Below are 25,157 nucleotides of genomic sequence, written 5' to 3' on the forward strand. Positions count from 1 at the left end.
TGTGTCTATATGTATGTTAGTGTGTATGTGTGTGTGTGTGTGTGTATATATGTACATATATGTATATAAAAATAAATAAAATGCTGGGCATGACTGGGCATGCTTGGAGTCCCAGGGCTAGTGAGGTAGAGACAGACAGATTGATCCCTTGTGGCTCACTGGTCAGCTAACTTAGCCTATCTGGTGAGGCCCAGGACAATAAGAGATTCTGTTTCAAAAACAAAACAAAAAACAAACCCAAAGTGGACAGCACTTAAGGAATAGCCTCTACTCATATTAGTACACATGACCTCCTATTTACATATGAAGATACCTATATGTGCACACACGTACACACACATACAACCTCAAAGTAAAGAAAATACAAAGAAAAACTAGAAGTAGTAAGAACTATTTTTAGCTATGATAATCAGATAAGATTAGAAAGATCAATATGGGGGCTGGAAAGATGGCTCAGCAGTTAAGAGCACTGACTGCTCTTCCAAAGGTCCTGAGTTCAATTCCCAGCAACCATATGGTACCTCACAATTACCGGTAATGGGATCTGATGCCCTCTTCTGGTGTGTCTGAAGAGAGCAATAGTGTACTCATATGCATAAAATAAATAAGTAAATCTTTAGAAAGGTCAATATGTTTGCTGGTGGTCTTGGCATTTACCTGATATTTTAGGGAAAGATCTATTATAAATATTTTCTATCTCAATGGCTGTATGAGTGAATGGGCATGAGGTGCCTGGAAGTGGAGGCCTGTTCTCATGTTTCAGCAGCAACTCTCAAAGCTGCTGAAATGAAAGAGCAGAGAACTGGAGTGGCCAGCCAACAGCCTCTACTATGAAATCCAAATGAACCAAGTTTTCAAATGCTCCCTCAAGGACCATAGACAGCAGGTAGTTAAGAAATGATTGTTAAATAAAATCTCTAAGCAAGCACAAAGGCATACACTTAATGGTCTGGCTATTAGGGAAACTGAGGCAAAAGATCATTTTTGTTGACTCTGTAGCCAGGATTGAGAACAGAGCAAGATGTCACCTCAAAAAAAAAATTCTTGTGTGCATTCTAGCTTAAAATTTTTAGATTTGTGTATTTACTAAAAGTGTCTATAGAGATCAGGCAGCTAGAAAAGGGGCACATGAGCAAGAGAACAAGCCATAAGGCAGGGAGGGTTAGAACACAAGTAGCTGGGAAACACAGGGGGTTCAAGTTTAAGCATGGATCAGGTCTGGGGTTGGTGGGGAGAAAAGGGTAAGGGTGCATTAACTGAAACCAAGGCTCTATGGGAAATTATGGAAACACACTGCTCTATATGCTAATTTAGATTAAATAATTTTAAAAAGAAATGTGAGTAGAGGTACGCTGCATGGATGGACAATTCTTTCCCCAGAACACATGGGTTACTAAAAGCCCTTAGTTCCAGGCATGGGATGATATCTCTCTCTGAGTCATTGGTCAGGAAGCCCCCGAGGCACCCTCATAAAAATAACACAGGCATTGCTGTTGCTCGTTTGCTCAGCATAGGGAGATGGTTGCTGAAGACACGACATACTTTGATTGAAAAACACAGAGACAAACTTGAACTGACCTGAAATCATCCTCCCTGTTGGCTAACTTTCAGTGCTAGAAGGCACAAAGCAGGCCACTGGAGGAGAAAAGTCATCAAGGGCATACCCACAGTGGCTGTGCAAGCTACAGTATCAGCCTGTCAGGCAAGCTATGCCTACTGGTACAGTATTGTCACAACCTGGGGACAACTGGTCACTGGTAATCAACTGCTGCCTGATTGGATTTGGCTTGCTCTATAAGAGAAAATTCATGCTTCCTACTGTAAACCCAAGTAAAAGTCCATGGCAGGAGAGGGCAGGCATTAGAGGGTGACTTACCACTGTGGACTGCTAAATGGACATGCCAAGCCACCTTTTTTTTTTTTTAAAGATTTACTTATTTATTATATGTAAGTACACTGTAGCTGTCTTCAGACACTCCAGAAGAGGACGTCAGATCTCATTACGGATGGTTGTGAACCACCATGTGGTTGCTGGGATTTGAACTTTGGATCTTCCGGAAGAGCAGTTGGGTGCTCTTACCCACTGAGCCATCTCACCAGCCCACCATATGACTGGTGATATGTTATTTTAAATGTTATTTTATACCCATATATTAGTGGTACTCTCAAACTTGGTTTACAAAGCTTATGTTTGCAGTGAGCAGCTACCAATGCAGAATTATAACTGGTCAAAGAGCTGAAATTAAGTGACTGTTAAGTGTTTAGCCCTAAATAAGACATTTGTTGAGAGGCTCCTCAAGGCTCAGGGGATAAAAAGGGGGCAGGAAGAATATAAGAGCTGGAAGATGGGAAGAGTGCTATGAAATGCTGTATTGTACACATACTATAGCCATTGCACTCACACACTCACAAGAGCTATAGCTTACCGAGGTAAAATTAAGCCAGCCAACATTCCACTATGGATGCAAGACGAGCTCATGGGGAGCCTATCATAGCTGAGGAGCGATTGGCAAGTGATTACTGCTTGGGAGAGGAAGAGCCATTCTCCTGTGGTGGTGCAGCCACTGGTCATTGGTAGGATAGCCCCATGCCAACACGCATGCAGGCAACATTAATTAGAGTCAGTCGTAAAGGCACTTGCTGCCAAGTCTAATAATGTGGGTTTGATCCCTGAGATCCACATGTGAACTAAGAGAAGAGATTTCCCCAAACTGTCTTCTGACCTACACACATGTGCTATGACACACACACATGCATGCATGCTCATATACACACATATACATACACACACAAATACATGTAAATAAGTAATTTTTAAAATGATAGCATGAGGGAGCTAAAGAAATTGGTCTGTGATTAAGAATCTTTGCTGCTCTTCCAGAGGACCTGAGTCCAGCACCCACATGAAGACCAAAACCATCTGTAACTCCAGCTTCAGAAGACCTGATGCCCTCTTCTGACTTCTAAGGGTACTTGCATACCTGTTGCATACATTCACAAATGCAACATATACACACAAATAGAAGTTTAAAAGATCTTTTTAAAAACCACATAAAAGTTGAAGGAGAAAGTACTGGGAGGAATTGGAAAAAGTAGAAAGGGGATTTGGACTATATATGATTAAGAATATTGTGCTGGGCAGTGGTGGCACATGCCTTTAATCCCAGCACTTGGGAGGCAGAGGCAGGCAGATTTCTGAGTTCACAGCCAGCCTGGTCTACAGAGTGAGTTCCAGGACAGCCAGGGCTACAGAGAGACCCTGTCTTGAAAAACCAAAAAAAAAAAAAAAAAAGAATATTGTATACATGTATGAAATCATCAAAGAATAACTAAAAAAAATTTTTTTAAATCTCTACTAGGGGCTAGAGATGGTTCTGCCATTGAGAGCACTGACAGCTCTTGCAGAGGACCTGGGTAAAATTCTCAGCATCCACATGGCAACTCACAGCCATCTGTAACCCCAGCTCCTGGCCTCTGCAAGCATCAGGCATGTGTGTTGCACAGACAGATATACAAGAAAAGCACTTATGAACATAAAATCTAAGTGGAAATTCCTCTGTCACTAAGCCTGACAGACACTTAAAAAAAACCCACCATACTCACTCATGTTGATGGGTTACTATGGGCCAGGCACTGTCTAGGTGCTAAAAAGCAGCAGAGAATAAGGCCAAAAAAACTTACAAAGGGGAAAACTTGTACTTGCTCATGGCAGGATGACCAAAGCCACAGCTTTACGAATGACTTCTTGCATTCATTTGTACTATCATAAAGAATGCTACCTAATAGACAATCCTAGAGCTATATAACTAACATCCGAGTTCTAGATCCCTCACTGAGAATAAAACTCCTCCAGGGGGTGGAAGGCAATTACACAGGGGGAGCTGACCTCATTTCAGTGTAGACCCAGCTCCTCCAGAATTAAGAATGTGCCAACCCCAACTTGCATCATCTGGAATGCCCTGTTTGACTGAGTCTAGATTTCAACCATCTTCACAACCTCCTAGCTAGGAAAAGATCAATGAGTCTTAGTAAAAGAGATCCACACTTCCACAAAGCCATATTCTATTTACTAACCAACAAAAATCCAGGCCCAAAACCCAGAGCCAGCAGCACTTTCCATTAGCCTTACCAGAACTCCCCTGTGGACCTGCGGGAGAAGGAGACACTTTGCTGAGGGCTGAGCCCTTATTCTTGATGTCATATGCATTCCGGTAAGTAGAGAGTAGCCTGCTCACCAGGTCAGAACTTAAGCCCAACCTTTCCAACTGCTCCAGACTCTCAGAGTTAGTGAACTCATGGGACCTCTTACAGCTTGTGCCAAACTTGCACTCTCCCTGTAGGAAGTACTGGCAGATATGGAGTTTAATGCACTGCTTTTGGAAGGAGCAAGAGCCGAAGGGTCCATCACCTTTGTTGTAGTGTAGGCATATCTGTTGACAAAGAGGCAGAAAGACATCATCACATGAATACTGCATATAGCACTTAACAGTCATGTCATGGGGGCCACATTATCACTATATTATTTCACCATTCACATGAGCTATAGAGAATTCATCTCAAGATATTATACACACAGCCTCACCAAACCAAATATACTTTACTAGTTCATTTTTCCCAATTCTCCTTTCAAAATTCAAAGTCAGAGAGGTTCTTAGGGCTAAGGCATCTCAAAGTTGGCTAAACACCACCCTCCATTTCTCAAGGGAATTAGCAGACTCCAAAGCTAAACAGCTAGGGCCAGGGCCAACAAGATGGCTCAGCAGGTAAAGGAACCTGATGCAAATACCAGAGCCCACATAACGATAAACAACTCCCTGGACCTGTCATCTGACCTCCACACTGTGGACAAGCATACTCACACTCCATGTACCTTGTACCTCCTAATAAATTTAATACATTTTATTAAAATGTCACCACCTAGCCCCAGTCACACAGCTAGTCTCTGTATCTGTTGTTTGCTCTAACTGTTTTTCTGGTTTATTAACACAAGGTCTCTCACAGCCCAGGCTATCCTCAACCTACACAGGTAAGGACAGGATGAGGCCTAGTCCTCCGCCTCCACCATCCAAGTGTTAAGATCACAAACACACACCACAATGTACAACTACAAACCTGCAACTTGAACTTCAATCAACTGCTCCTTCTCTACACCCCAAATACTTCAACCTGGACAGTGGCCCACCTACTCAATTTCTAGACATTACATTCCACACGCTGTAGGAAATTCCCTTGGGGGGTTGAGAGGCAGAACCCAGTTTTTTTCCCAACGTCTCCACTCTACAGATGGTCTACCTAAGGGAAAAAGCCAAATAGCAATTCTGATGACTGCCTTAGACAAGGCATTCACCAGCTTTGAGACTCCATTTTTTGTATCTCTAAAATGGGTAGAATGCCATCAATGTCACAGAGCTGTTGTGATTAGTGAACTGGGAACCATGAAAATACTAACCAAGGCTGACATATGAGAGGTGCCAGGCCACCCTCTTCCTCACTTATCTGCCCGAACTCTGATCTGCCCCAAACACCTTTCCCCACAGTGCGGAATGTGAACTTTGAGAGTTTCTTAAACATTACCCAATCATCCTCTGGCCTTCCTATCCCATCATTTGATTTGCCTCTCTTAAGGGCAAAGCGGGGTGTGTTACCCACTGCTCATCAATGTTTAGCTGACAATGGATATTCCAAAAAGCTTAGCTGAAGTAAACCAGTATGAATTTTCAAAAGACAAATATAAAAAGTTAATATTTATTATGTGCCAGATATGATGCTGTGCTATTACTCAAATGGGTGACATTAATTGTTTAATATGAAAATATCTGCAATAAATATGCCAATCCCATCTGTTGGCACAAACCAGTAACAGTGCCAAAGCATTCCATGTAGCCAGCCCCATACATGGAAAACACCCTGCTCAGATCTGCTGGAGAAACTCAAGGCCCAGGGAAGCCCTACAGAGCCAGGGTCTGTTCACATTAAAGCCTTGGCCAGCACAATGGACAACAGCAGTGATCCTAAAGCAGGTCAGATCTGGTGAGGCACTGCTCCCTCCAGCAGCACCTGAGCCTGGTAGAGCTCTTCTCAGAATCATGCTTTAGTCAGTCTCCTACTCAGCCCCTGCCTTCCTTCCCCGCCCCCCCGCCCCCCGCCCTGAATGTCATCCCCACCCTGCTGCTGTCCAAAAGCTTCTCTATACTTTTTCCTGCTCCTTACCCAATAAACCTTTTGTGTTGCTAATCTTCCTCCACCAAATGATAGAGAGATAATGCAATAAGCTTACACAAACTGAGATTTCATGTCAGCTAATGTACATAGTCTCCTGGGTACAAGGGAATGAGTAGACAGAGTACTGGATCATCATGCAGCTCTGGAAGGCTTCTCCATAGACTAAAACAACACCCCAACTATGCAGTTCCAATTCCTACCATTCAGGGATGGGCCAGCTGGGGACTCTCATTCTGCTTAGTTCTAAATAACACTTGCTTCAGGTGCTGGTGGTGAGGTGCAACCTCACTAAATTAATACAGAGATGGTGCCAACCCAACTGATAGGGAAGGAAATTTTTCAAGAAATGCCAAGGCTGGTCCAACATCAACAGAGCTGGATATTAAATCCAGTAGATTTAATTAACAGAGCTGGATATTAAATCCAAGTCTCCTCTGTGCAATAGTTCTTGGTCAAAATGGAGTTCTCAGCACTAAGAGTTATCTATCTTCCAGCCATCTGGCTTCTCCACTATTACTTGCAAAGAAGAGCCCCCCACCCCACTACCCTTCTAAACACTCACATCTGGCAAAAGTGAAGGGTCATTCTGAAGCAAGAGTTGGCAAAGCTCAGTATATGTGAGGTGGTCAACACCATGTGTCCTCAACACACTCAGGTTGTGATCAGTCTTCAAGTTGTGACCATTCCTACAGTTCTTCCTGCAAAGAAAGAAAGATGCGGTTACAGGCTAAATCTTACCTCCCTAAAATCCCATATTAAGAGTTCCAACTTCCAGATCCTTAGGATGTAAAACTTCTTTTGAAGATAGGTTCATGAGAGAGGTCATTAAATTAAAATGATGTCATTAGAGTAGCCCTAATCCAACAAGAATCTTATTTCAGAATCCCACCCTCCAGAATACTGAAAAATAAATTTTTGTTGTTTAAGCCTTCTAGTCTGGCACACACCTATTATAACACACACCTGTAATCTCTACTCAGAAACTGAGGCAGGGGGATCATGAGCTATAGTCTAGCTGGACAATAGAGCAAGCCTCTGTGAAGAAAGAGAGGAAGGAAAGAGAAGAAATGGAAGAGAAGAGAGGAAGAGAGAGGAGAAAGGCAGAGGGAGGGAAAAGCAAAATGGCAGCCCTGGCAGACTTTCAGAGCTGGTGAGATCATTCTTCGTGGCATTTTTTCACAAACTCTTCCTGACCCTCCTTATAAGCATCAGAGAGAAAAAAACAGCGATGCATGAAGACATATGCTTATTTACCAGGAAGAGAGGAGACTGGACAATGTCTAGGGCTCAGGAGAACACTTCTCAGCAGGTATGTAAAGAGAAGGGCAGGGCCATCATGCAAACAAGTGTCACAGCACACTGGCCACTCAGTAAACACTTGGATTAAAAGCCTGAGCAGGGGTAAGTCTAGGTAGCACATACCTTTCATCTCAGCACTTGGGAGGCAAAGGCAGGCAGATTTCTGAGGGCAGTCTGGGCTACACAGTGAGTTGTAAGTCAGCCAGGGCTATGTAGAAACCCTGTCTCAACCCAACCCATCCCCTCTCCCCGAAAAAAAAAAAAAATGAGCAGAGGGTAGAGGGAAGGCTCAGTAGTCAGGGGCACTATTCTACTCTCCCAGAGGACCTGCATTCAATTCCCAGCACCCACACTGGGAGTCTCACTAACACTCTCTTCTGGCCTTTGAAGGCACCTGTACTTATATGCACCATTCCCTCCACTCTACCCCCCATATAGACACATAATTTAAATAATAAAAATAAATCCTTGTAAAAATGCTAAGCAGGGGGCTGGAGAGATGGCTTAGCAGTTAAGGGCACTGACTGCTCTTCTGAAGGTCCGAGTTCAAATCCCAGCAACCACATGGTGGCTCACAACCATCTGTAATGAAATCTGACATCCTCTTCTGAAGTGTCTGAAGACAGCTACAATGTACTTACATATAATAAATAAATAAATCTTTAAAAAAAATGCCAGGCAGAGTGACTCATGCTTCCAGATATGGGTTTACATAGACACAGACATTCCTGGTCCACCTGTTTTGCAGCTCCCTTTCTCTGTACTTTCAACCCATAAGCATCTGGTGAGCACATATCAACCAGGCACTGGTACTCCACCCTAAGAACTCAGGGACAACCCTTTAATGACAGTCTGGGACACCTGGAAAGGCAGGCAAGCAGCATGCAGACATTACCATACCTTAACATCTGTAGTAAACATCCTGAAAGAATGCCAAATTCCTGGATCCATCCCCAAACCTTCTTCTCCTACTAGCTCTCTCATCTCTGTCCCTCCGCCCCTACAGATCAGAAACCATGAACCTTGACTCCTCTCTCCCAACTCGTGAATGCAACAGAAAAGAACTCACACATGGAGTGAAAGTCTGAGGTCAGCTGTGATAAGAATACAGTGGCACCAAAGGAAAAAGGCACTGCAGAGTCGGGATCCAGGCAAGAACTGAGGAGAGGCCATTGGAAGGTATAAAACAATAAATAAGCCACATCTTCAGGGGTTAGGAAAAAGATGACAAAATGAGATGAGAAGAAGGGAAGCTAAGTTCGTGCTGCCAAAGCCAAGTATACAAATAACTGCAATAATAGCAACATAACCTTAGCGAGCATTTACTATGCAACAGAGATTGCCTCAACAAACCTGTGAAGTAAGTAATCTTATCATCACTGAGGGGCCAGAGTCAGCCAGAACGCTACTTTCCCAGGGTTACTAGGCAGCAAAGAGCAGAGGTGGACTGAAACAACTAACTAGCTCACAGACCACGCTCTTGATAGGCAAGCACACTGCCTCCTGAGCACAGGTCTGGAAGTCAGGGACTGAAGACATCTGTGACTGGGGCCACAGTATTTACCACCCAGCAGCTTCCAAATCAGTAGGTAAGGGTTTAGCCTTCCTTTTAAGTAAAGATCTCAAACCCTCTCTGGCTTTCAGTCCACAGTGGGAACAGAAACAAGAGTCACCATCTCTCCCACAGCCTCTCTTCACGCTGGCACACTCCCCTTTAATTTCCCCAAATCTCTCGCATACACCTCGTTTGGACAAGTTCTAATCTGTATTATTTCCGAATAAATAAGTCCTAAAGACCACATTTCTTAGACCATACCCCTTAGGTAGGGGTAGGAGACAGGTTCAGGTAAATGGGATATTTATCACTTTTAGACCTGACCCACACAAACTTCCCACCAGACTTCCTACCAGGGAGACCTTCAGCCCCCAGAACTTGATACTTAGAACTGTCTCAAAAGTGTTGAGGGTGCAGCTGTACCCAGTCTGGATCCCTGATTGACTACACAGGTCAAGGTTACTAACCCAACGTGACTATTAACCTGACATCATAAAAAGTGATGTCTACTGTTACAGCAAAAGGAAGCAGGGAGGGAAGAAACTAATCCTTCTAGATAACTGGACTAGATTCGAAGCATGAAGTCTCCAACATCCTCTCCTAACCCAGCATCCCCGAATCATTACCCAAGACATCTTCCTAAAACACAAACCTCACAGCTGACATTCAACAGGCCTTATCACCTTTAAGGTGAGGCCCAAATTCTTCAGTATAAACAGATTTCACTAATCACCTTGCAGGTGCAAGCAGAGAGCAGCCCAGACTAATAAGGACATAAAGTGTGTTGTGGAAGAGTTAGAGAAAGCTCAAAAAAGCGAAAAATCTTTCAGCTCCTGCCCGAGGCGCTAAAAAAGCAAACCAGGAAGGGCATTCCAGACAGGGCTCTGCCACCTAAATGAAACAAAGTGGGGGGTGGGGGGTGGGGGTGTAGAAAGGCACCCAGGAAGGTCTGTGGCTAGAGGAGAGCGGAACTCTCTATGGATCTTGAAATTCTGAATTTCGGCTTGTAAACAGACAAACAGAAGTTGAGTGGCACTTCCAAAGCCTCCTTACAGCTGGGACAGCAAGCCTTGCTGCCTGCTCCTCAAAGCAGCCCTGAGGACCAGCTTCCCTCCTGGGGGCCATACTGCCATGCTCAGGTGTCCCTCTTGGCACCACATTCTATCTGTGCTAGTCCACCATACACTGCCAGTCACTAAGTAGGTGATCAATAAACGTTCTTGAGAGTGAAGGACAGGCGAGGCTGAGGAACTGTCACCTAGCGGTCTGCCCCAATCACGGGACGAGGGTGGAGGTCCGAGAGTGGAGGGCCAGGAGCATCCGCCCAAGCCCACCGTTGGCGTCCTTACCCGGTCTTCAGGAACTTGCAGTTGCCGTAGATGAGAAACTTGCAGAGATGCAGCTGCGCGCAGAGCCCGGTGCAGCCCGGCTTGGGGCCCTGATGCGCGCGGCACAGACGCAGCGACGACACGGCCAGCACCAAGCGCTCCGAGGCTGCCGCCGCGGCCTCCCGGCCCGCGCCCACGGCCACGACCGCCCGCGAGGCCACCACGAAGCGCCCGCAGTCCCGCAGCAGCCGCTCCAGCGCGTCGGTCCCCAGGCTGGTTCGCAAGCGGCGCCGCAGCTCCGCCAACTCCAAGGCGCCCCCCGCCGCGCACAGCAGCTGGGTCACCTCTGCCACTGCCACCGCGGCCTGGGCCATGGCCGTCGGACTGAGGCTTAGCACGGACGGCGGCGCCTTTCACGGGCCGGGCCCCACTGTTTCGCTGGAAGGAAACGAAACCGAAAGCGGGCTCCGGCCGGGAAAACAGGAGCCGTGGGGCCTTGCCACGCCCTCGGGCCGCAGCTGAGGAGCCGGCGCCCTTGTCTTAGGGCCGCCAGCTGGGGACCGCGCGGCTCGACGGCGGCCCGCGCTCGCTTGCGCGCGCACTGGGCGACCCGGCGTGCCTCGAGGCGTCGCGCGGCCGGAGATGCGGGGCGCGGGTCCTCACGGGGCCGGACTCCCGCGTCTGAGGGAGTCGTGGCCGCTCCCTTCGAGGCAGCAGCGTCCTGTGAGGCGAGTGGCGCGTTCAGCTAGGCCCGAGGGACGCCGCGGGGGGTTCAGTCAGCAACCTCGATCTCGGAAAAGCCGAGCGAAGTTTCCAGACGGCGCCGGCCGGTTGCGGCCGGTTGGTGCGTCGGCCGGCGCGCTCAGGGGGGCTCAGAAGTCGCCCGAGCCAAAGCGGGCTTTAGCAGGCGGGCCTCGGAAGCGGGGACGACGGACCCGGTCCCACCGCACCCCGGAACAAACGGAAACAGTCGCTCCGAATTGCCAGACACTCCGCTTTTGTAGCGGATCCCGCATTTCCAGAAGGAAAGCGTAGGTACGTCCTTTAAAGGGGGCCGATCCTCCCTCCCTCGCCCCTTCTGAGTAAAGGTGATGCACCTAGTTCGATTCCTCACCGGAAAGAACTCTCCTGTGTGTTACCCTGGGAGTTAAACGTTCTCGGGGTAAGTAAACGGGGGTGTGTGGGGGTATACCTATTAAAATACGACTTTTGGCACCCCCATTCCTTCCTCCAGGAGTCTCCCGGGAATAAAAGCGTTAGTAAGTCATGTTCACAGGAGAGGACGGAGTACTGGAAACAGTAAGACGGTGATTCAGACAACAAGAGTTTAACAAGCATGTTAATTCTCTGGGTTTGACCTAGAAGGACATTAGTATGTTGTGAGAAAAGATTGTAATCAAGTAGTATTCCATGGGGCTGATCGGAGGTTAAGCGGCCGCACTGCTCTGGAAGAGGACCTCGGCCGGGTTCCCAGCACCCACATAGCAGCTCACAACTGCCTGTAACCCTGGTTCCAGGAGGGATCTGACACCCTCTTCTGGACGCTTCAGACACCAGGCACGACAGGTGTGAAGGCGCCTTTAATCCCGGCACTTGGGAGGCAGAGGCAGGCAATCTCTGAGTTCTAGTCCAGTCTGGATTTGAAAGTGTACACAGTAGGATGTTTTTGAGTGAGCATGAAGCAAACCCAACACTTTGGTCACAGTGGAGTGTGGGAGGTACTAGGAAAGTGGAAAAAGGAAAGGTGAAGGCTGAAAATTGGGAGGTGAGTGCTTAGAAAATTAATTTAAAATGAATAAAATTTTATTCTAAGTATAAAATACTACAGAAAAGAGCAACTGAGGGTATAGCCCCTGGGCTCAATCCTTAGGAAGGTGTGTGCTGGGGGGGGGGGGGAGTATTACTACAAAAATGTAATAAAATGGGATTAGAGTAGACCAATTGGCAAACCCTGGAACCCAGTGAGAGATTCTGTCTCAAAATAAGGCGGGAACTGGAGAGATGGCTTAGCAGAGAAAAGTACCTGCTGTCCAAAGCCTGCCAGCCTGAGGTGGATCCCCAAAACCCAGGTAAAAGGGGATGGAGAGAGAAACACCCCACACCCCCAAAATTGTCCTCTGACCTTCACATGTGTGCTGTGGCACACACATACATATACATAAATAAACTTAAAAAAAAAAAGGCGGAAAGCTCCTGAGAAATGACATCCTACCACACACACACCACAAAAAAAAAGACAGCAGGCTGGGCCAGAAACTCAGTGGTAGACTGTATAAACATACAACACATACAACACTAGGCTCAATTTCCCAGCAGCAACCCTTCTCAAAAAAGAAAAAAAAAATGAGTATAAAGACTAGATTTTGGGGGCTCAGCAGTTAAGAGCACTGACTGCTTTTCCAGAGGTCATGAGTTGTGGAGAACTTTCGGGCCACTTGGCAGGACATTGGCCAAGGACAAGGAGATGGGCTTCAGACAGGAATCTGACATTGGGCCATTACAAGGAAGTAAACTCAGGCAGGAATCTAATTTTAGGCTAGAACAGGGAAGTAGGCTTCAGGCATGAATATGACTTTGGACCAGGCAGTGGTGGCGCACGCCTTTAATCCCAGCACTTGGGAATCCCAGCACTTGGGAGGCAGAGGCAGGCGGATTTCTGAGTTCGAGGCCAACCTGGTCTACAGAGTTGAGTTCCAGGACAGTCAGGGAGAAACCCTGTTTCCACCCCACACCGCAGATGAATCTGACTTTGGGTTAGGATGGGGAAGTAGGCTCCGATATCTTGGTCCTCCTGATCAGCCCTTAGGAATGGTGATCACGGGACTGTGTTTACTGCCTTGCTTGCTCCTTGACTATTTGTGTTTATTGTACTGCCTGACCTTACTACTTGCATGTAAATAAAATGGTATAAAATCTGATTGGGAAAAAATAAACCTGCCTCAGAACTGGCTTGGGTCATGCTACAATGTTGTCTAATTGTCTTTTTTCTTTTTAATCCTCACTCCTGCCCTAGAAAACCTGTTGACCGACTGAGCTGGCTTGGCTCAATTCTCAACAACCACATGGTGGCTCACAACGGTCTGTAATGGGATCTGCTGCCCTCTTCTGCTCTGTCTGAAGAGAGTGACAGTGTACTCATATACGTTAAATAAATAAATAAATCTTAAAAAAATTAAAACTAGATTGTTAACAAGGACAAATGAGAATGGATTAGAGGTGAGGTGGAGGGCAATTCATTTTCTTGGACTATTTTCCATGGTTTTGATATTTTGATAAATATTTTTATTTAGTTTAGCCATTTAACTGTTTACTTGTACTTTTGATATTGCTTTGCAGTAATACCTTATTATTTTCATTCTTGGATGTCAAACAAGTGCTCTTCCATAAACATTCCCCCGTTTTAGTACCATGACTGGCTGAAAAGGCAGCGTCAGTAAAATGGTGGGTCCTTCCACAAAAGCAGTGAAGAAGCTGGCAAATCCTAGAACCTTTTCAGAGCTCTGGAAGTTTACTAAAAGCATGCAGCATCTCCTCCACAGTTTAATGGAGAAAGAAGCCAACTCTCGGTGAGAGTAGCCATTTCTGTAGCATTTTCTCCTACTCAAGTTCTATCTTAACCCTGAAGCTCTTTGCTGTCTTTGAAAAATGACAACTCACATTCCTAATGTCTAAAGCAAGGGAGCAGACAGGGTTGGAGTTCTTTCAAAGGCTCATCCCAAGGGCCACTTCTAAAAAGGCAGGTCTTTATGTGGTCTCATTGGAACTAGCAAAGTCATAACAATGCCCTTACCCTCGCAAGAGGGCATAATTATTAAATATTTTAATATCATGGCCAAAGCAATGAATAGCGGTTGAGGAAAACAATAGACTAACCAAAAAGCTGAGCAGTTCAGGGCACTGAGAGTGTGAGAATACTGTAGGAACCCACACAGGCACGTATGCATGCATAGGACCACTAAGATGCTCAGGAAACAGAAGTTCTGTCTGACACTCAGGCCCTTTGCCTGCAGGAAGCAAAAGCTATGCATACTTGCAAACTGCCTGACTATGGGAGGCATTTACCAAAACATTCATAGAGCTCCTGGACAAAGACCAAGATGGATGCTGGTTACTGGTAATCTCCATCCAGTCATTAACTGAGAGGTAAGCTAATCAAGTAGTCACACAGTGCAGATGCAAATAAGCTAAACAAAATGAGTTTGGAAAAGTCACTAGACAAACACAGTGACTACTTCATCAAGCAACAACAGCCCCAGGAAAAGAAGAAAATATGACTTTGGAAGCTGCACATTATTTGAAATGTCCATCTTCAAGTAAATTGTGACATGTATAAGGAAATAAAGTGTGACCCATACAAAGGAAGTCAAAGCTAGGAATACGAACAGCTCCTAGAGCTTGGAGAGATGGCTCAGCAGTTAAGAGCACTGGCTGCTCTTCCAGAGGACTCAGGTTTGATTCCTGGCACCCACGTGGCAGCTCATAACCAACCATAACCCTTGTACTGAGGAATCCCATGTCCTCTTCTAGCTTCTGTAGGTACCAAGTACACACAGTGTACATATGTCAAGGCAGGTAAAACACACATAAAAGAAACATCTCCTGACAAGGCCTGATATTGGACTTGAAGCTCTCAGAGAAATGTCCAGAGGGCTCAAACTCTGGAAAACATGAAAGCATGAGAATAGTGTCTAATTGAACAGAAAATATCAGTAAAGAAACGAATTATAAAAAGAACTGAATAGCAATCTTGTACAATAACTGAACAGAGAAAGAGAAGCTCATTGATACTTAGCAGTAGATGTAAACAGACCAGAAAAAGGGAAAAAAGGATCAGAATATTTGAAGATAGGGCAATTAAGGTTATCTGGTTTGGGGGACAATTTTAAAGAAGGAAGAAAAATGAACACCATCAGCTGTACATAAACATACAATCCAGTTCCAAGAGACCCAATGCCTTCTGGCTTCTGTGGACACTGGTTACAGGGTACACAGGATTGAATGCAAACAAAATACCTATACATACAAAATAATTATATATACTGGAAAAAAGAATACAAAGCAAACTTGGGAGATGTAACAAAAACAGTGTTAAGGAAAACGAATAGCTGTCAATGCCTAGCTGAAGAAAACCTCAAATCAGTAACATAATATCCTGAAAAATATCCAAGAGAGGGAGTAATATAAACTAGAAATGTAATAGAGTCTAGGGAAATAATACAATTATTAAAACCAAAACATAGTTCTTTGACACTTAAAAAAATTACCACATCTTCACCTAGAATAACAAAAAAGACTAAGATTATTAATAACCAAGAATAAAAAGGATCATTATTACTGGGCTTACAGAAATAAGGGTTATAAAATATAACCGTTATATTTCTAGTTCTGCATTTGATGCTTTGACCTCTGACTCTGGATGGACTGACCACCTTTCCCTGGGCTAAAGCCTAAGTAAACTCACTGGTGGGTGTGCCTTTCATTTGCAGAGGACTAATCTGAGCCTCCGCTTACAACCACCTCTACCCTTGCCATAAGTTCACCTTGGGTTCTCACACCCTGGGCAGGCATTTCCCTTCTTTAATTGCCCCAACTCCAGATTTCTGACACCAGGAGAGAACCAGCCCTTGTAATCTCCCACAGGTTGATGAAATTATTCAGATTAGCCTAAACTAACTCACCTTCATCACCTGTTCACTCTCAAGGCATCTCTCACAATAAATCTGCCCACATTTCCCCTGTTCTCTGCCTCCAGACTAATACTGGTGTTTACCTGTGTATTCCCGAGTGGCATGATGAGCCTCTCTCTAGAGTTCTCTCTCGGTCTAGAAACTTCATTCATGACAGTTGTGTCTTGCCATATTAAAAGTTACATTTAGTATGTGTGAGTCCGCACACATCACGGCACATGCGGAGGTCAGAGGACAACTTTATTTATTTTTCAAGACAGGGTTTCTCTGTGTAGCCCTGGCTGTCCCAGAACTCACTCTGTGAACCAGGCTGGCCTTGAACTCAGAAGTCTACCTGCCTGTCTCCCAAGTGCTGGATTAAAACCATGTGCCAGCACTGGCCAGAGGACAGTGTATGAGAGTAAGTTCACTCCTTTTCTCATGTGAGTTCTATGGATTAAACTCAGGTCCTGAAGCTTGGCAGCAAATACTCTTACAAGGTGAACCGTCTTTGTCATCCATGAGTAATCATTTAACAGTTTATGAAAGATTTGGGGTTTTAAAAAATATTTTTTCACCCATCCCTTTCTTCCCTTAAGCACCTCCATGTACCCCCTTGCTTTCTCTCAAATTTATGGACTCTTAGTTGTGTGTGTGTGTGTGTGTGTGTGTTTTGCAAAGCTGGGTCAAGGGGATAATATACTTTTTATATATTTATATATTCCTAAATATGTATTTATATATTCCTGAATATATTCCTAAACATACAAATTTATATATCCCTAATATAAATTTATACATTTCTAAATATATAAACATAACCTGCTCAGTCTATATAGTGTTACTTGAATGTGTATGATTTCAGGGCTGACCACTTTTTATTGGATACATGGTGGGAGGATGTTCTTCCCTAGAGAAGACCATTTCTCCTGTTTATAGCATTTCTCAGCTGACTATAGTGATTATTCAAGGTTTTAAGATAAACAAAAGAATCGCTATAAAAAATCCAGGTGGAAATGTCTAGCAGATACTGGGATCTGTGAGTCTAGCATTTATAGAAGAGATAATACTAGAATTTTGAAAATATAGATGGCATTTGGATCCACGGGGCTGAACGAGGTCATCTCAGAAGTATAAACTGAGAAGAAAGGGATTCCAAGAAGCTTCGCCTTTAGTGGAGAAAGAAGAAACTGATAGAGCTATGACGGTTTAGGAGAAGCCAGTGGGATAAGAGGATAATGGAGAATATGGGGTCATGAAAGCCAAAATTTTAATAAGAGATAATCAGCTGCATTGAATGCTATCAAGAGGTTAAAAGAGGATAGAAATACCTATTACTGCAAAACAATAACCCCAAAACTTTGTAGCTAATACCAGAGATTCTTTTTTTTTTCCCCAGAGGTCTGAGTTGACAAGGCTTGGCTTTGTAGGTCTTCTCTTGGCATATTAAAATTCCTGTGGCTGCATCCAGCTGGGACCTTAGCTATGGTTAGGTGATCCACAGTTGCCCCTCCTCCTCCAGCATCAGTCTTTCATCTCACTACTTAGAAGCCTGGCCTGAGCTTCTTTAGAGTTTGCTGGTGGCTGACAAGAGAACAAGCCCCATGTGCACATTTGTCAAGTGTCTGATTTTTCATAAGTAGCTCCTGGCACTGTCCTATGTTTTCCTTTACAAGAAATGGCCCACATGGCTGGAGAGATGGCTCAGCAGTTGAGAACCCAAGCTCCATTCCCAGCCTATAGCTGCCTGTAACTAACTGCATGTAGCACAAAACACACACACACACGCACACACCCCAAATTTAAAAATAGTAGTAATAAAAACAAATCTAATTAATGGCTCATAGTAGCAGCTTTCCTAGTCTGCTTTCTATAAGACATTGAGAGTAGAGGAGACTGAATTCTAGAACTATATCCTTTGTTTTTGATCTGCTACAGTTTAAGTTTTCTGTTTATTGAGTTATAATCCACTCCATTAAACAAAAGCTCTTTAAGACAAATCTTTATTTTGACCTTTATGTCAAAATGTCTTCAGATTCTATACCACCAGCTACTTGATTTCAAATGTGAGGTCACATTTACAAACAGACCCTATATTGATTAGCTAAGGCCTGAGGGAGGCAGTACAGAGATAAAGTCCCCCACCTGCTCTTGCTCTCCTTACCTGCAAATGGGTAAAGCTGCATAGAGGAAGGGCAGCTCTCTAAAGAGTTTTGATTCAGGCCGTGGCAGCAAAGCTCACAGACTATCACAAAGACAGTGTTAAAAGGACCCAAGTGGTAGTCATAACAAGAAGTATCTTATTTTATGCCTTGTGGAACATTATTGACAATGGAGAAAATTGTAGTAGGGGAGTGTAAGTCTTGAGCTGCTGACCAGGGCTTCATGCCAGTCATAAGAGCAAATTATTGCCTTGACACAGCTTTAGTACTACTGTAGCAAAACACATTTTGTATTTCCTTAGCTCTGCCAGAAGAGAACCTACCTTGTTCCTGTTACCCACCCAGAGCCTCCCTAGCACAGTACCCAATATTCAGTAAATATTTGAGGAAGGAATAAAGGCAATATATCACTTATAATCTTACCACCCAGAAAAAGCTCGGAGATTTTCCCTGAAAATGTATGAGCTAGAATCTCTTTCAAATTTCAAATAAGGGGAAATGGTCATCCTAAGAATTATAGACAGGCCAATGGACCTGTGAAGAGCCCCATCTTTCAGTATTCACTACTATGGTCAGAAGAATTGACACTGATAATGTACTGGTAAGAAAAAAATATTTCATATGGATTTATAAAAATACTAAGAATTGTCTGAGGGGTATGTGTGTAAGGTTGTGTTGTGTATAGGTTTTCTTATATGAAGACATTTAGACTAGACACAGACATGAACAGAAGAAAGATGATGTGGAAATACACAGAGATCTGTAAACAAAGCAAAAAGGTTGAGAATAGATCTTTACCTCAAGGTTATCCAAGGCACCAGTCCTGCTGTGATTTTTTTTTTTTTTTGTCTTGTCAATATGTTGGGATTTAGAATTACCATGAAAACAAACCCTGGGCATGTCTTTGAGAGACTCTCTGGACTTAGGTTAACTAAAGATGGAAGACCCACCCCAAATGTGCTCGGTTCCATCCAATGGGCTGGGATCCTAAATTGAATAAAAAGGAGAAAGGGAGCTAGCTAGCTATACAGCTTTAGCTTCCTTATGACAGCTACAGTGTAACCAACTGCATCAAGAATCTGTCCTGATGACTTCCCACCATGATGACTGTAACTGCAAATGGTGTACCAAAATAAGGTACAACAAATACTTAATACACCTGCAGACAGTTAGATCTCATGCTTTTGACCTCGAAAACTTTAGGAAATAAATTCCTTTTGTTGAAATCATTACAATCCCATGCCTTCCTGGACAAATCCATCCAAGCAGTCCAAAAAAGAAAAGAAAAGAAAAAAAAAAAGAAAAAGGAAGAAAGGAAGGAAGGAAGGAAGGAAGGAAGGAAGGAAGGAAGGAAGGAAGGAAGGAAGGAAGGAAGGAAGGAAGGAAAGAAAGAAAGAAAGAAAGAAAGAAAGAAAGGCCCCGTTTTTTTTTTTAATTGGATATTTTATGTGTTTACATTTCAAATGTTTTCCCCTTTCCTGGTTTCTCCTCTACAAACCCCCTATCCCATCTCCCCTTACCCCACTTCTATGAAGGTGTTTCCCCACTCACCCATCCACCTACTCCCACCTCACTACCCTAGCATTCCTCTACACTGGGGCATCAAACCTTCACAGGACGAAGAGCCTCCCTTCCCATTGATAACAGATAAGTCCTCTTCATCTCCTTCAGTCCTTACCCTAACTCCTCTGTTGAAGTCCCTGTGCTCAGTCCAATGGTTGGCTGCGAACATCCACATTTGTAGTGGTCAGGATCTGGCAGAGCCTCTCAGGAGACAGCTGTATCAGGCTCCTGTCAGCAAGTACTTGGTACCAGCAATAGCATCTGGGTTTTGTGACTGCATGTGGGATGGATCCCTAGATGGGGCAGTCTCTGGATGGGCTTTCTTTCAGTCTCTGTTCCACTCTTTGTCCCTGTATTTCCTTTAGAAAGGAGCAATCCTGGGTTAAAAATATTGGAGATGGGTAAACCCATCCCTCAACCCGGGCGGCCATGCCTAATCTCTGGATATGGTCTTGACAGGTTCTCCCTCCCCTTTGTGGAGTGTTTCAGCTAATGTCATCCCCATGGGGTCCTGGGAGGTTCTTGCTTTCCTGACATCTGGGACTTTCTGGTTGCTATCCCCCAGTTCTCCATGCCCCAATACTACACACCTCTGTTCAATTTCCTGACCCTTTTTACAACCATGTGTGTTCATTTGTGACTGAGTTACCTCACTCAGGATTATATTTCTAGATCCATCCATTTGCCTGCAAATTTCATGAAATAGCATAGATGTTCAGAATTGAGAGTTCATTTCGGTAGATTTTTTTCTTTGATGAGTATGAAGTGTCCTTCCTTATCTCATTTGATAACTTTTGATTGAAAGTCAATTTTATTCGATATTAGAATGGCTACTCTAGCTTGTTTCTTGGGACCATTTGCTTGGAAAATTGTTTTCCAGCCTTTTACTCTGAAGTAGTGTCTGTCTTTGTCACTGAGGTGTGTTTCCTGTAAGCAGCAAAATGCTGGGTCCTGTTTACGTATCTAGTCTGTTAGTCAATGTCTTTTTATTGGGGAATTGAGTCCATTGATGTTAAGAGATATTAAGGAATAGTGATTGTTGCCTTCCTGTTATTTTTGTTGTTAGAAGTGGAATTACATTTGTGTGGCTATCTTCTTTAGGTTTGTTGAAGGAAAACTACTTTCTTGTTTTTTTCTGGGGTATAGTTTCCCTCCTTGTGTCGGCATTTTACATCTATTATCATTTGTAGGGCTGGATTTGTGGAAAGATACTGTGTAAATTTGGTTTTGTCTTGGAATATCTTGGTTTCTCCATCTATGGTAATTGAGAGTTTTGCTGGGTATAGTAGCCTAGGCTGGCATTTGTGTTCTTTTAGGGTCTGTATGACATCTGCCCAGGATCTTCTAGTTTTCATAGTCTCTGGTGAGAAGTCTGGTTAATTCTGATAGATCTGCCTTTTTCCCTTACTGCTTTTAATATTCCTGTTTTGTGCATTTGGTGTTTTGATTATTATGTGATGGGAGGAATTTCTTTTCTGGTCCAATCTATTTGGAGGTCTGTAGGCTTCTTATATTTTTATGGGCATCTCTTTCTTTAGGTTAGGGAAGTTTTCTTTTATAATTTTGTTGAAGATATTTACTGGCCCTTTAAGTTGGGAGTCTTCACTCTCTTCTATACCTATTATCCTTAGGTTTGGTCTTCTCATTGTGTCCTGAATTTCCTGGATGTTTTGGGTTAGAATCTTTTTGCATTTTGCATTTTCTTTGACTGTTGTGTCAATGTTTTCTATGGTATCTTCTGCACCTGAGATTCTCTCTTCTCTTGTATTCTGTTGGTGATGTTTGCATCTATAACTCCTGATCTCTTTCCTAGGTTTTCTATCTCCAGGGTTGTCTCCCTTTGTGATTTCTTTATTCCTATTTCTACTTTTAGATGCTGGAATTTTTGCTTAATTCCTTCACCTGTTTGTTTGTGTTTTCCTGTAATTCATTAAGGGATTTTTGTGTTTCCTCTCTAAGGGCTCCTATCTGTTTCCCTGTGTTCTCCTGTATTTCTTTCTTCCTTTCTTTCTTTTTTTTTTAAAAGATTTATTTATTACATGTGTGTACACTTTAGCTGTCTTCAGACACTCCAGAAGAGGGCATCAGATCCCATTACAGATGGTTGTGAGCCACCATGTGGTTGCTGGGATTTGAACTCAGGACCTTCAGAAGAGCAGTCAGTGCTCTTAATCTCTGAGCCATCTCTCCAGCCCTCTCCTGTATTTCTTTAAGGGAGTAATTTATGTCCTTTTTAAAGTCCTCTATCATCATTATGAGATATGATCTTAAATCAGAGTGTTGCTTTTCCCGTGTGGTGGGAGAACTGGGTTCTGATGATGCCAAGTAGCCTTGGTTTCTGTTGCTTATGTTCTTGTACTTGCCTCTTGCCATCTGGTTATCTGTGGTGTTAGCTGGTCTTGCTGTCTCTGACTGTGGCTTGTCCTTCCTGCAAGCCTGGGTCAGCACTCCTGGGAGACCAGCTCTCTCTGGGGGGAATTTGGGTATGGAGAGCTGTGGTACAGGATCAGCTCCGGGCCACAGATGGAAACTGGAAGGATCCTGTCCCCTGCTGTTCCTTGGTCCCTGTGTCCTGATGGCTTTGGGCAGGTCCCTCTTGGGCCAGGAATTTGAGCAGAAGTGGTGGTATCACCTGTGCTCTCAGGTGTGTCAGCACTTCTGGGAGACCAGCTCTCTCTCAGAGGGATTCCGGTACAGAGAGCTGTGGGACAGGGACGGCTCCAGGGCACAGATGGAAACCAGAAGTGAAAGGTTACATTTTTATGTTGGCCTCGCATTAACAAGAACTGAGAAAGCCAGTCTTTGCAATATCAGACCTTCCTCTTGTTTACAGGTTGGACAGAACTACTGGTACCCCCTAGCCCACATCTCCAATGTTGCTATTTTTTTAACTAAGTGACTTCGATTTGGGAATTGCTACACACTATTGAAGTATGTATCTTGGGGTGAAATTGTCTCTGTACAAAAACTAATTAATTTTCCAAGGTTATCATGGAGATTTTTAAAGAGTACAGGTTTATGCTGAATAATTTCAGTGTGGCTCCATGGGTCATTTCTATTCTCCTAGAGCCTGTTCTGTGCTTTTAAGGACACTCATCTATTGTCACTGAATGTCCAGCTTCCAAATAATATGCCTGGAAAAGTACTAATGGAGGTTCAAAGAGTGAGAAGGGCCAACCTATTGTTGACATTCTGTGTAGTCATACCATGCTGGAAGCTAAAGTGCCTGTGAATTTGGTAACTCCTTTCTTCTCTAGCAGTGATAGCCCCTCTTTTTTCCCCTACCATCTCCAGGATGGTAGCATCCCTTTTTTATATCATAGTTCATTATTAAATTCTGTAACTATTCAACTTGCCATGTGCATCTTCAAGGAACCTCCACAGATACTAGGCTGAAGAGAAATGCCAGCAGAGAGGTCCTGAAATAGAAGCAAGACTAGAGAATGGAATATTTCTGAAATGGTTTATTTTCCCTTGACCTGTGAGGAATCATCTTATTGAATGGAAAAACTAAAGTTTATCTCATTCTTTCAGTGCCAAAACCTTTTGTTAACACCTGTTGGTGTGCTTAGCTTTGTGTATGGCGATAGGGGAGAGCTTAGGTGATGAACCTAAAGGCAGTGTGGCCCTTCTCACCTCATCACTCTCCCCTGTGAAACCTCTTCCAAGGCAGGGCATAGTGGCCTCATAAGAATCCAGGTGAAGATCTGATGTAAGTATGTGATAAATGGTTACCACTCATGAGATAACCAGCCACTGTTAACAACTGGTACACTTTATTATTCCAGCAATTGAAGCATCAGGAAACAGCTGCCAAAGGTTAGGTCAGCTCAGGAGAAGACATAAGACAAACATCTGTATCCCAGATAAACCATAGCCCAATGAGGTGTTCGAGGAAGTTGATTCCATAGTGATATTAATGCATGTATGTGTGAGATTGAGACATGTCACTGAAGAACAAACTGAGGCCCCCAAAGAAATATAACTTACCCAAGGCCAGATAGAAGTAACAGAACTAATATTTAACCCTGGCCTTAATCTGTGCTCTTAGCCCTGGATTCTACAATTAGAATGAAAACTCTCACAAGGTCAAAAGGATAGTCTCAAATAAGTCCAGCTTACTTTCACCTTATCCCAGTGTTCAAAAAGTATGCGAAGGTGCAAGACCTTGGGAGGTTTGGGATAATTCAGAATATTCAGTAAGAGCTAGGCTTCTGGCCTCAGACTAGATGCTGGTCTTTATCAGTCTCTCAGGGGCTGTGCAGAAGAGGCAGAGACTGGACTAATGCCAAAGGGTTAACAGTAAAATTTATGTATTTGAAATTGGCTAGGAAAACTCAAACTGGAGGTCTTGCTAAGCGATTGGGCCACTGAATTCCAGGATGTCTTGTGTGACAGGTTGTAGCCTCCCCCAGCCTTGAGTAGGCTAACTTTGACCTCGAGGCCACTGAGTATGAGACTACCTGGGGTGGAGCCTTCGACTTAGAAGGCTCTATTGTTCTGTCACCTGCTGCTGCTCTTCTCCAGGACACTGCTACCTGCTGAGAGGCCCTTGAAATATTCTGGAGAAAGCATCCGGCAGCAGGCTGGCAACAAGACATCAAGAATGGATTGGCAGGGGATGGGCCTCCCCCCCCTTTATAAGCACAGACTTGGGGGCCTTGAACAGAAACATGTCTTGGCCTCCATTCTCTCACCATTTCCTTCCATACAGCTCCGGCCTCCCACTCAGGAACTCAGCTAGTGTGGCCACAGGCAGCTTACAACAGGTGAAATAGTACAAAGTGTGCAAGGAACAACAGTAGGGAACTTCTAGAATAAGTCAGTTAAATACTATTTTTTTTACTATTATAAATCATTTGCAATTTGCTTTAAAACCACCACTGCAAAAAACAAACAAAAAATGCTTTGGAATTTAGATATATTATTATTTATAGGAATATTTTTTTTCTGCCTGGGCAGTGGTGGTGCATGCCTGGGTGTTAATCTCTCCATTCAGGAGGCAGAGGCAGATGGAGCTGTGAGTTCCCAACCAGTCTAATCTACAGAATAAGTTCCAGGACAGCAAATGAGCTTGAAGTTACAACACACCAGGATTAGCACTTGTAAAAAAAACCGTAAAGATGAGGCTGGAGAAATGTCTCTGTGCTTAAGTGTTCTTTTCTTGAAGAGGACTGCAGTTTGATTCTCAGCTCCCATATCAGGCATATCACAACGGCAGCGCCAGCTTACATAGGATCTTATGCCCTAGTCTAGCCTCCATGAGCACTGCACTCACATGCACAGCTCCCCTCGGCCCCCATCCTGTAAGAGATATTTTGGGGACAAATTGGAAATAGTCTAGACAATGGGAGCTCAGAAG

At 44.0% G+C, this 25,157-nt stretch overlaps 1 protein-coding gene and 1 long non-coding RNA gene across 2 annotated transcripts in view; one reads left to right on the forward strand and one right to left on the reverse strand.

Annotated features, from left to right (window-relative positions):
• The window catches only part of Parp12 (poly (ADP-ribose) polymerase family, member 12), a 31,938-nt gene extending 20,970 nt beyond the window's left edge, over positions 1 to 10,968 (reverse strand). Inside the window, exons 1-3 of the mRNA NM_172893.3 lie at positions 10,426 to 10,968; positions 6,785 to 6,920; positions 4,130 to 4,430 (exon numbers count right to left, since the gene is read on the reverse strand). Of these exons, the coding sequence (NP_766481.2) occupies positions 4,130 to 4,430; positions 6,785 to 6,920; positions 10,426 to 10,778 (790 nt within the window). The 5' untranslated portion in view covers positions 10,779 to 10,968. The remainder of the gene's footprint in view (positions 1 to 4,129; positions 4,431 to 6,784; positions 6,921 to 10,425) is intronic.
• Positions 10,969 to 11,091: 123 nt separating this feature from the next.
• Positions 11,092 to 25,157, forward strand: part of 4930599N23Rik (RIKEN cDNA 4930599N23 gene) — a 29,840-nt gene continuing 15,774 nt past the window's right edge. Inside the window, exon 1 of the long non-coding RNA NR_045813.1 lies at positions 11,092 to 11,439. This is a non-coding gene — a long non-coding RNA (RIKEN cDNA 4930599N23 gene). The remainder of the gene's footprint in view (positions 11,440 to 25,157) is intronic.

This window comes from Mus musculus, chromosome 6 (genome assembly GCF_000001635.26).
Source record: "Mus musculus strain C57BL/6J chromosome 6, GRCm38.p6 C57BL/6J".
NCBI classification, from domain to species: domain Eukaryota; kingdom Metazoa; phylum Chordata; class Mammalia; order Rodentia; family Muridae; genus Mus; species Mus musculus.